This window comes from Mus caroli, chromosome 7, assembly GCF_900094665.2.
Source record: "Mus caroli chromosome 7, CAROLI_EIJ_v1.1, whole genome shotgun sequence".
Lineage (NCBI taxonomy): Eukaryota > Metazoa > Chordata > Mammalia > Rodentia > Muridae > Mus > Mus caroli.
This window is the reverse complement of record NC_034576.1, coordinates 29,312,464-29,324,579: the sequence shown is the minus strand read 5'-3', so window position 1 is coordinate 29,324,579 and position 12,116 is coordinate 29,312,464. Positions and strand designations below refer to the sequence as shown.

The following is a 12,116-nucleotide window of genomic DNA, read 5'->3' as shown; positions in this document are numbered from 1 at the left end:
TGTAGTCTTTTAACTTCAATGTCTTTTTAAAAGATTTAATGTTTGAGTGCTCTGCTGCATATACATCTGTAGGCCAGAAGAGGGCATCGGATCCTCTTATTATGATTGTGAGCCACTATGTGGTTGCTGGGAATTGAACTCAGGTCCTCTGGAAGAGAAGCCAGTGTTCTTAATCGCTGAGCCATCTCTCTAGCCCCAACTTTAATGTTTTTTTCAGACCAACTGATTTGTTATCTCCTGGACTAGGTATATTTATTGGTTATGGAAATCACTTCAAAGAAAGATGCTTTCTCCAAGTGTTCCACTGTAGTTTTTACTGTAACTACCTCTCAGTAGCTAGGGACGACCCTGATCCTCCTGCCCCTCCTGCGGGCTAGCATTAGAAGCATGTGGGAATCCAAGGTGTCGTCCTGGTATCCACCCTTTCAACCTACAGGACCTGCTAATGAGTACCAAGCCAAATGCATGTCCAGAACAAGTCACACATCTGCTAAGGAGATCTGTTCCTGTACACTTCTGGGGGCGGGGGGAGGGGGGGGAAATCTCGGCCGCTAGAGGTGGCCAAGCAAAGGCTTAGCTCTCTGAGGAATTGAGATAACTTTCCCCCTTCAATATATTTTTTTCCTATTGCACTGAATTATATTACTCTCAGCCGCGTGATTATGCTTACTATGCAAATCACACTCCGCCCCCTACCAGTTCTCCGCCTCTTTCCTGATGCAGTCTATCTTCTACAGATAATACCAAAGGTCCGAGAAATCAACAGATTCCTAACTTTTTTGAATGATTTTAAATGTAGTAATGGAAGCTGATATAGGGTTCCATGTATCCTGAGGGATGCGCTTCGATTTGGGGGTGTCCTCCGCTCGTCCACCACACTGCGGGACCGTTAGAAGCCCCGCCCATCGGGAGCCATCTTGTCTGCAGTGTTTCCCTGGGACTACATTTCCCAGAGGGCTCCCTGGCTTCTCGCGGGAAGATCACGCGCCTGGCATGACTTCAGAGCTTAGCTGGCAAGAGGGGAGGTGCACTGAAGGATCGCAGGGCTTTGGCAGCTTGCAAGGAAGGCCTGTGGTGCGGAACCCGGGAGGAGGCGGGGCGAACGCCGAGGCTGGGCTTTGTGCGGCGGAGGAGTTGAAGTCGGAATTGTGCGGCTAATTTGTGAACAGTGATCGCGGTGCTAAGGGGCTGGACTGGTGATGAGCATCAGTTTCTGCTAACACCGTGGCGGGCACCACCCCTTGGTGAGTGGGAGGGAGCGAGCTGGGGACACGTGCGGCATTGTGTGTGGATGTGGAGAGCTGCTGGCTGGGTGAGTGTTCTGTCCCTGTAGGGGCGTGCGACTGTGTGATGTTGTGACCACGTGCAGCACAGTGCAGGCGCAGATACCTGTGGATTCTGTGTGGTAAAAGTGAAGTTGTGCTTAAGTTACTTTTTGAGCCCCTAGTAGGTAGTCCTGTCTTCTCGTAGGTAGGTTTCCGATAGCTGAATGTCCCTGTTGTGGGTCTGTGTGTGGGTTGCGAGTGTGACGTTTTGTATGTGTATCTCTTGCGTGCGTTCTTCTTTAGCCTTTGCTCATTTTAGAGGTTCATGTGTGAGCTATCATGCTTTTCTTTGTCTTTTACTTTGTTTATTTGGACCGCTGTGTAGGACTTCCCCCTGTTAAGTGGGATAGCGGCTTAACTGAGTCTTTGTGCTGTTTGATATTGGGATAGCGGCTTAACTGAGTCTTTGTGCTGTTTGATATTTCAGCATCTGAAGCATTTATTCATCTCGACTATTAATGGTAGCCATATGAGTATTTCCAACTGTTTTTAATGTTTACTTTTAAAAATTCACTTTACATCCTAATCTCAGCCACCCTCCTTCCTCTCTTCCCAGTCCTACCCTTACAAATCCCTCCCTCCATCTCCCCCTTACCTTGTCCTCAGGGCAGGAGAGTCCCTCTGGGTACCACCCCTCCCTGGGGCACCTCGTCCCAGCAGGTCTAGGAAGCACAGTCAGGCAGTCCAAGTAGGGGGTGACCCAGTGACAGGGAACAGAGATGGAGACAACCCCCACTCCACTTCTTAGGGGACCCACATAAACACCAAGCTCACATTTGCTACAAATGTGTAGGCGTGGGGTGGGGAGTGTGCTTAGGTCCAGCTCTTCCATGCTCCTTGGTTGGTGACCCAGGCTCTGTGAACCTCCATGCTCCCAAGTCGTTGACTCTGGGACTTCTTGTGGTGTCTTGGACCCCTCTGGCTTGCTCATTTCTATTCCTCACTCTTCCACAAGACTCCCCAAGCTCCACCTGATGAGTGTGGCTCTCTGCATCTGCCTCCATCCACTGCTGGATGAAGTCTCTCAGGAGACAGTTATGCTAGGCTGCTGTCTGCAAGCATAAGAGTATCATTAATAGAGTTAGTTAGTTAGGCTCTCTCACATGGGATGGGTCTCAAGTTGGGGCAGTCATTGGATGACTGTTCTCTCGGTCTCTGGTCCATATTTATCCCTGCACTTTCTATAAACAAGACAAATTTTGGGTTGAAGATTTTTGGAGTGGATTGATGTCCCTCTGCCTCTGGAAGTCTTGCCTGGGTACAGGAGGTGGCCACATCAGTCTCTATAATTCTCCTCTAGTAGGAGTCTCAGCTAAAGTCACCCCATAGGCTCCCTGTAGCCTCTTCCTTCCCAAGGCTCTAGCTAGTCACCAGAGATACCCCCCTCCCGCTGCTGGTTTCCATTCTCCCAGCCCTCTCTCGCCCTCTCCACTTGATCGCCATCTGTGTTCCGATCCTCACCCCCTCTCCTACCCATCTTCCTCTCTCCACACATCTCCCATGACTATTTACTCCCCCTTCTGAGTGGGATTCTGGAGCCCTCCCTTGGACCTCCTTATTATCCAGTTTTTTCTGGTCTGTGGATCATAGCTTGGTTATCCTGCACTTTATGGCTAATGTCCACTTATCAGTGAGTACATACTGTGCATGTCTTTCTGACTCCGGGTCACCTCACTCAGGATGATGTTCTCGAGTTCCATCCATTGTCTGCAAAATTCATTTGAAGTATATGGCACTTACTCATCTCATCAAATAGTAGACATTTGAGTATTTCTCACTTTTAATCATACAAACGTTCTGTCATGTCTGCTTTAATTTTTTTCTTTTGAGACAAGGTCTCTCGGAATAGCCCTGGATAGCCTGGGACTTAGTCTGTATTCCAGCCTGGCCTTGAACTCACAGATCCACCTGCCTCTGGCTCCGGAGTGTTGGGATTAAAGGCGCGCGCCTCCACAGCAGACATGTTATAATCACCTTTACCGTAATTATAATTACCGCAGGAGCTTCAGTTCCCACACCCTCTTCTAACCCCCCAAAAAGGTTTAAAGTGTGATTTTAAAATAAAAGACTTAATTTTAAACTATGTGTGGTTGTGCAGGTCTTTAACCCCAGCACTCTGGAGTCAGAAGCAGGTAGATCTCTGTGAGTTCAATACCAGCCTGGTCAACAGAGTGAACTCCAGGACAGTCAGAGCTATGTAGAGAGACATTTTCTCACAAAACCAGAGAGAGAGAAGCAGAGAGGTAGGAGGGAGAGGTGAGTCAGTCTGTGAAGGCCTGGGTGGTCTCAAGCCTCTGGCAGTGCTATTGTTTCAGTCTCGGAGCGCTGAGATCTCAGACACTTGTATCATGTTCTACCCTATACAAGAATTGTATTGTTGTGCCAGGAAGTGCTCATGAACCCCAAAAGGCCATTAGGGTCTCTTTATTACAAGCTCAGGCTTGGACTCTCCTCCCTCCCAGCCTTGTCACAACAGAATGGGAATCCTTGAACAGGATCCTCAAACCCTCAGCAGGACAAGTTTTTATAGGAAAATAGGAGCAAGGGAGGGAGGGAGGGAGGGAGGGAGGGAGGGAGGAGGTGTCCAGTCTGGCAAACATCTAATAGAACGGCTATAAGCCGACAGGTGGGTGCTCTGAAGCAAGACTATTGACAATCACAAACAAGCTGAAAGTACACCCAAAATAACCAGACTAACCTTTGATTGACTGTTGCTAGGAGGTTGCTAGGGAGTAACTCTGGGGTATAGGCAAGGACAAGCCCTGGGGTCCTTCCTGGTATGTGGGTGCAGCTTGGGTTCTGCTGCAGGTCAAGTTCTCAGGCTTTTTTTTCTCTTTAAGATGGAGGCCAGTCCCAAGGCGGAGTAGGTTTGGCCTCTCAGTATATCTTCATGTGTGTGCTTATGTGCCCATGAGCCATATTGCCCAAACCCCTCCTGTTCCATTCGAGAGCCTGGCTCTCTGAAGTTAGGGATGTTGAGATATCTGTCTGTTCTTCCCACTTTAGACCCCTCAAAGGGTGGGGTGAGTACTTGGGGAATGACTGCTGTGTGTACTGAGTCAAGTGGGGTCTCACTGTCTTTGTCTCCCCCAGTTCTCCCCCGTTCCAGAAGAACAGCACAGAGGACCTGTCACCATCAAAGCCATGGCTCAGGTGAGGCATAGGTTTTTTTTTTGTATTCGAATACAATCATTTTGTGTCTAGTACAGATACATGTCTGCTTTCTTCAACTTGATGCTTTTTTGGTGTTGAACAAAGAACCTTCCATTTAGCTATAAACAAGAGTCTCACCTTGCTCAAAAGCCATGGTAGCTCAGTCATGATAGGGTCCTTGTGATGGGCAAAGGGCTACCTGTTAAGGCAGTGGCTCTCCATCTTCCTAATGCTGTGACCCTTTAATACAGCTCCCTGTAGGGATAACCACGTGTGCACGTGTGGAAGCATTGCCCGGCAATGACAAGCTGATGTGCTGTTAGCAAGAGGGAGGGAGTAGAAGGAGGGCATTTCAGGAGAGCGATTGAAACGCTGAGAGAGTCAGAGCTGGAGGTTTGTCCCGGCATCTGAGGACGTTGGATGCAAACATAGATTAGTTTAAGTGGGTTGTCTAAGTTACAAGCTAGTCAGAGAACAAGCCCAAGCTCATGGCCTAGGCCCTTACTCATAAATAAGTCTCCGAGTTGTTATCGGGGAGCTGGGATGTGCGTAGAAAAGCCCGTGGTGACAGTTGCTTACGCTGTGGTGATCTCTGACCGTAAAATTATTTTTATTGCTACCTTATAACTATAGTTTTACTACAGTTATGAATCATAAACATATGTGTGGTTTTTGATCTAAGGTGACCCCTGTGAAAGGGTTGTTACAACCTCAAACGGGCTGTGACCCACAGGTTGAGAACTGCTGCTCTAAGGAAAGAGTCTCTAGTGACAAACTGAAAAGGCTTTGGGGGCAGGAGTGATGGTCCAGCTGTTAGGTCCAAATAGGATCACAACCAAAAAGTGGTGGCACACACCTTTAATCCCAGCACTCAGGAGGCAGAGGCAGGAAGATCTCTGTGAGTGCAAGGCAAGCCTGGTCTGCAGAGTGAGTTCCAGGCCAACCAGGGCTACCCAATGATCCTGTTTCAATCTAACAACAACAAAAAGAAGAAGAAGAAAAAATAAGAGTGATACTTTTACTCAGTTTCAGTCTTTTTTTTTTTAATATCCTATCAGTTTGATAACAATAAAAAGACCCCCAAAATGGAAAACTGAGGGCAGGGGCAGGGGCATGGGGATCCCTGCTCATGGCACCAAACCTGGCTGCAGGGTCCCCCGGTTTTGCTGTTGCTACGAGGTTGGGGGCAGCGATTGTCCTGTGGGAGGCACGGTCGTCTGAGTCAGGACCCTTACTTCTTCTGGGGTGTGCTCAGCTTCTGCATGGCCTGGATCTTGTCCAGCAGGTCAGAGATGAAGGCCTCAGCGGGTTTGTAACAGTCAACTCACAGCTCCCTGACTCTAGCACACTGGGTGTCATCGCTTTCCATATCCAAGAGTTCACCCACATCTGTCTGGAGCTCCGGGGTCTCCTCCTCCTGGCAGTCGTAGAGTCACATGAGCTGTTCTAAAACCCACTTCTCTAGCTTGAGCCACTTCCTTAGCTCCTTGTCGTACCCTTGGCTGTCTCGCTGGGCCATTGTCATTGTCCCCGCCTCTTTGTCTGCAGCCCCAGGGGGACTCAGAAAGTAGACTTGGGGCCCTGTGCTGCCACTGCCCAGCCTGGGGGCCAAGACAGCCAACGCTGCAACCCCCCACTTCCCTAACCCTCCCATGGGAGGCTGTCCACCTTGGCGAATGCACCTCCTGGACTCCGGCAGCCAGCGGCTGGCTAGCTCGTGGGCTCCACCCATGGCGAGGGTGGCGTTGAGTGCCCAGGGGCAGCTGCAGCATGCGGAGCCCCCCACCTCAGTTTTAGTCTTAGAACATCTGTGTCTCCTGGTTTATGAGCCTGTAGGTTTGGAAGTATGACTGCTGGTTGGTCAAAGCTCTGTGAAACCTTAACTCTAACGTCATTGAGCTTTTTTTTTCTTTCTTCTTCTTTTTTTTTTTTAAATCTGTTTATCTGTTTGGGTGTTGTGTATCCCATGTGTGTCATACCTACGGAGTCCAGTAGAGGGTGTCAGATCCTCTGGGATTGGATTGTTGGTAAGGGGAATTGAACCTGGGTCCTCTGGAAGAACAGCCAGAGTGTTCTCGACTGTTGAGCTCCCAGCCCAATGCTTTTGTATTAAGCAGCATCTTTCTTCATCATTTTCCTGAAGCTCAGTAACAGGGGCAAGTAACAAGTCCACAGTGGCGCTTATACATACCAGCTTCCCATACTAAAGTTACCTTTTTGTAGGGCAAGTGGCTGTGCCACCAGACAGGCATAGGATCTGGTAACATTGAGTGAGCTCAGACTCCAGGAATCTCAGATATTTGAGAGCAGCAGGAATGGCTGCTCCTATCTCTATACCAGTCCTGCAGCCATGACTCCCCACCGAGAGGACCGTGGGCAGTCAGACCTGTAATGTAGCACCCAGAGTCTTTCCCCGTGGAAATAGAGCACCACTAACCTCTCAAACTCACCGATAGAAAACATCTCCTCCCTCAATCCCTGTCCACATGGAAAAAGCACTCAGGTTAGTTCATGGAGGATCCTCTTTCCTGAGTTGTAACACTAGGGGGAGAGTTTGTTCACCGCTGAATCTGGGACCCACATGGATGGCTAGGCTCTTGCCCCCTACAGAGGCTCACATTAGAGTGGCAGCAGCTGCAGCTGCCACCTCTGCCACTGCTGCTGTAGCTGATGAGAGTCCCAGGTCCCCGGCTATGGTCACCCAAACCTCTTCACTTCTTTTCTAAGAGTTGTAACATCCCTGGCGTTCCTGGCTGGCCAGGAGTCCCATGGAACCTATTTGTCCCCATCTCTGAATGCCCTTCTCAGTCTGGTCTGGTGTACAGAGGCATCTCATACCCTAGAGGGAAGTGAGTGGACAGCGGACATCTTTTGTGTGTGTGTGTGTGTTTGTTTTCAGATGGAGTCTTTATAGGCTGGCTTCCAATTCATTATTTAGCTGAGGATGACCTTGGGCTAATCCTGCCTTCTTCACCTCTTGGGTGTTGGACTTAACAGGCGTGTGCCGCCAGGCCCAGTTTATATAGAGCTTTAGGGATGGAACCCAGAGTCTCATAGCTACTGGGCAAATACTTTACCAAGTGAGCTGTGTCCCAGCTCAGGGAAGTCTTTAAAGATTAATATTAACCTAAAAGTCTAATGGTAGGTAAAAATGTCATATGTGCCGAGTCCATTGGCTCAAGCCTGAATCCCAGCATTTAGGATGATGGTAGAGACCAGCTTGCACTACGGTGAACCCTGAAGTACATACTGAGCGCCGTCTTCCCAGCCAAAGACTGGGAAGTAGCTTCTTGGTAAAATACTTTGTCTAGCCTGAAAAGACCCCTGGGTTCCTGGATTTCATCCCAGACAACAAGCAGGTGAACAAGAAATTAGCATTTATTATCTTCTTTTTTTTTTTTCTCTCCCGAGACAGGGTTTCTCTGTATAGCCCTGGCTGTCCTGGAACTCACTGTATAGACCAGGCTGGCCTTGAACTCAGAAATCCGCCTGCTTCTCTCTGCCTCCCAAGTGCTGGGATTAAAGGCGTGTGCCACCACTGCCCGGCTGGCATTTATTATCTTTAAGATGGAATATTATGTAATCTGAAATAAATATGCCTCTACACTTATTATAACAAGTTGTCTGCCCTGTCCCCTTTCCACCCCCACCCCTTTTATTTTAAACACTTCTCAGTTTGTAGACTAGGCTGACATTGAGTTCACAGAGACTGAGGTTCAAAGTCTGTACAACCTAGCCAGCCTTATTCATTTACTTATCTATCAGTATTAACATTTACTTTTTTAACATTGTGTGGGGTACCTGATTGTAACATATTCCAGTCTTAAGTCTGAACACCATGGTGCATGCCCTATTCCAGTTCTTGGAATGAAGGAACTTGTGTTTTCTTCCTTGTTTTAGAGATGGGCTCTCACTCACTGTGACTGACCTCAAACCTCTGGTTGCTGCCCTGCATGGTCACACCCCGTACATTAATGACTTTGATCGTTTGCTTATTGTTTTGTTTTTCAAGGCAGGATTTCTCTGTATAACCCTGGTTGTTCTAGAACTCCCTCTGTAAGCCAGGCTGGCTTCAGCCTCACAGATCCGTCTGCCTCTGCCTCTGCCTCTACACTCAGCTCCATTAATTAGTCCTTGTTCTATTTTCTTAGTTATTGGTCTATTTAGATCTGAAATCTCTGATATTTACTGTTTACTGGCTTGGCAGAAATGAAGATGTTCCAGATCCTTGTGTCTCTGAGTCAGAGGTCTATCAAACTACTGAAGTGTGGGCTCCAAGAAATAGCGGCGTCCATCTCTCCCCCCCTCCCCCCCGCCCCCCTCTCCCCATCTTATGCTGGGAGAAAAGTTCCCAGCCCAAGGGGGAACTTGTCTCCTGGAAAGAGAATTGACATCTACCAACTTACAAGAGTACCCAAGGGGATGAGCCCAGATAGTGGTGGGTCAGTGGTGGTTGGAACCACGCCTTGACCAAGACTGTTTAGATATGCATATCCTCTGCCCTCCTTTTAACCTTCAGTCTCAGGACAGCTCTCTGCTTGGTGGTCATGTTTAATAACTCTTTCTTTTTCTACCTCATTATACTATTACTATTAATTTGGCTCCTTTAAATGAGGATGTGGGGGGCCGGGGGGGGGAGAAAAAAATGAGGATGGGTGGCCGAACTTATATTGGGCACAGGGCGTGGCCCCCAAGTTTGGTGATGTCATTGCCACACATCAGTCAGTGAAGTTTCATGGTTTTTATTTCTTGTACGTGAATGTTTGCCCCCTGTTTTTTTGTCAGCACCATATGCACTCAGCCAGAAGAGGGCATTGGATCCCCTCAAACTACAGTATAGATGGTTGTGGGTACTCAGAACTAAACTCAAAGAGTAGCAAAGAGTAGCCAGTACCTTTAACCTGTGAGCCTCTCTAGCCTGCTAGTGCATTTCTATATGGTCAAACATCGTCATCTTTTGGACATAGAGACTCCCTCCCCATCCCTCAGTGTCCTTGTTCCTTCTGGAAAGATCGTTTACTTTCTTTTTTTTTTTTTAATTTTATTTATTTATTATATGTAAGTACACTGTAGCTGTCTTCAGACACTCCAGAAGATGGCATCAGATTTCGTTACGAATGGTTGTGAGCCACCATGTGCTTGCTGGGATTTGAACTCAAGACCTTTGGAAGAGCAGTCGGCACTCTTAACCGCTGAGCCATCTCACTAGCCCCCTCTGTTTACTTTCTAGAAGCCACCGCTTTCCTGAACTTTTATCCTTTCTCTGGGTTTTCCTCTGATAGTCTCCTGTTGACGTGTGACTCTTTCCTGCATCCCATGGCCGTTTTTGGTTTACTCCCTCTTCTTGGTGACTACATCCTCCAGTAGTTCCCCAGGACCCTGTACTTGAGTCCTTGTACATCTAAGAGTGTACGCTCAGAACAAAGATAGTTGAGTTATAGACTTCTGGGTCAGAGTTTATTTTTCTCCACTGGGTACTGAATTATTTTGTTTCTTGTGTCCAGAAGTCGTAAGAATCCCAATACTCCTGTGCTTCCTGATGCCCTCACATAGCCTGCTGTCTCTCTGGATGTCTGATGGCTTCACTTAGCCTGCTGTCTCTCTGGATGTCTGATGCCCTCACATAGCCTGCTGTCTCTCTGGATGTCTGATGCCCTCACATAGCCTGCTGTCTCTCTGGATGTCTGATGGCTTCACATAGCCTGCTGTCTCTCTGGATGTCTGATGGCTTCACATAGCCTGCTGTCTCTCTGGATGTCTGATGCCCTCACGTAGCCTGCTGTCTCTCCGGATGCTTCTGATGTCGTTTCTTTTTCTTCTACCCTGAGATTTTACTCTTGGCTGTGTGAGAATGCCATGAGGCTTTGTGTACGTCATTTAGCGCAGAGGTCCTCCCGGCTGGGTCTGTGCTTCCCAGCTTCCTGTGGATAATGGAGGAATTTATCCAGCCCAGGTGGCCTAGTCTGGAGGAAACAGTGCCATAGAAGCACAGTGGTTTGGTCATAGGCCTTCCCTATGATTCCAGACACTTAATCCCACGGCATTTAGCTAGTTCTACCTTATTCCTTTTCTGTTGTTTTTCCTACATAGAAGCAACCCCTCCTTCTCTTCCGCCCCGCCCCTTCTATTAATCAAGCAATTTGTGGGTATTGTTCCAGGTGTCAGTGCTGTTCCACGATGTGTACATAGACTTCTCTCAGGAGGAGTGGGAGTGCCTGACTGAGGAGCAGAGAGATCTGTACAGAGATGTGATGTTGGAGAATTACAGCAACCTGCTCTCAATGGGTAAGGATGTCTGTCCACACTAACTCTGATTTGCCCTTTGGTGGGGCTGTTTCCTCCTTTCCTCCGAGTATCCTCGGGAAGCTTACCTGTTTTTGAAAAAGCCTTCGGACGTCTACCTCCTAGTCCCAGAGTGTTTCAGGTGTAGTAGAGTTAACAACAGGAAGCTGTGCAGTATGGTGGCTCATGCCTGTAATTACAGCACTTGGGCGGCTGGGACAGGATTGCAGCTAGTTCCAGGCCAGCCTAGGCTACATGAGACCCTGTCTCAAAAAGTAAAAATAGAAAAGTAAAGAAGAGCCAAAAATAGTTGAGCATGTTGGCACACACTGGTAGTCCCAGCACTTGGGAGGAAGGGGCAGATAGAGCTCTGTAAGTTTTAGGCCAGCCAGGGCTATAGTGGGATCCTGTCTTTAAAAACCTGAAAGGGACTTGGGAGGCAGAGGCAGGCAGATTTCTGAGTTTGAGGCCAGCCTGGTCTACAGAGTGAGTTCCAGGACAGCCAGAGCTACACAGAGAAACCCTGTCTCAAAAAAATAAAAATAAAAACAAAAACAAAAACCACCTGAAAGGGAAAAAAAGAGAAAGCTGCGTGGAGTTACAAAAGGCCTTCTGGGTCTTCTTCACTGTCACCTTTCCTGTAATGCATACTTTGGATCCAGCTCCTTCCAAGGTTCTTGAAAGGTCTTAGATGCAGGTCTGGATGATTGTTGGGTGTAAGAAGTTTATTAGAAGAGCTACTAATGCATGCACAGGCCGACACCAGCATGGCTGAGACTAAGGAGACGCCAGGCCCCAGCACCACAGACAGCACCGTGTGAGCTCTAAGGAGTGACAGAGCCTGGCTCCAGGTTACAGATCTCTGAGGAAGGGGGAAGGCTCAGCAGGAGCCTGAAGACGGGGCCTCTGGTTTCTCACCAGGCAGTCAGGGAAGAGAAGTGTGGCTCCCTGTAGATCCTTTGGTATGTTTAAGCCCCCAAACTCACATCTCCAGATGAGAAACCCAAGGGCCATTCCAAGGGAATGCTGTTGGCTTTCCATAGGGTGCCTGCGAACACCTGTGAGGCCAGGGAGAGGGGACTGCAGGGACTGTGACCTGAGCAGCAGCCCCGTCTGGATTCTAATACTTCTTAGCAGCCTCTTTCTGGATCCGCTGTCTGCTGTCCACTGGAATGTGTACTCCCCTAAACAGTCAAAGATACATCCTCCTCCAGTTCCCCCTTCCTTCTCCATTGAAGCCTCTCCTGCTGGGGATCAGCCAGGGCCTGTGCCTGCTAAGCAAGCCTTGTACCACCGACCTGCAATTCTACCGACTTGCTTTCTTAACTAGGTTTTCATCTGTTTTATTCAGAAGGG

At 48.4% G+C, this 12,116-nt stretch overlaps 1 protein-coding gene and 1 pseudogene across 1 annotated transcript in view; one reads left to right on the top strand and one right to left on the bottom strand.

The window, feature by feature from the left end:
- The first annotated feature begins 1,017 nt into the window (after positions 1–1,017).
- Positions 1,018–12,116, top strand: part of LOC115031526 (zinc finger protein 566-like) — a 13,429-nt gene continuing 2,330 nt past the window's right edge. The window contains exons 1-3 of the mRNA XM_029479728.1: positions 1,018–1,244; positions 4,419–4,478; positions 10,637–10,763. Coding sequence (XP_029335588.1) covers positions 4,470–4,478; positions 10,637–10,763 — 136 coding nt within the window. The 5' untranslated portion in view covers positions 1,018–1,244; positions 4,419–4,469. The remainder of the gene's footprint in view (positions 1,245–4,418; positions 4,479–10,636; positions 10,764–12,116) is intronic.
- Positions 5,710–6,210, bottom strand: LOC110297309 (annotated as a pseudogene).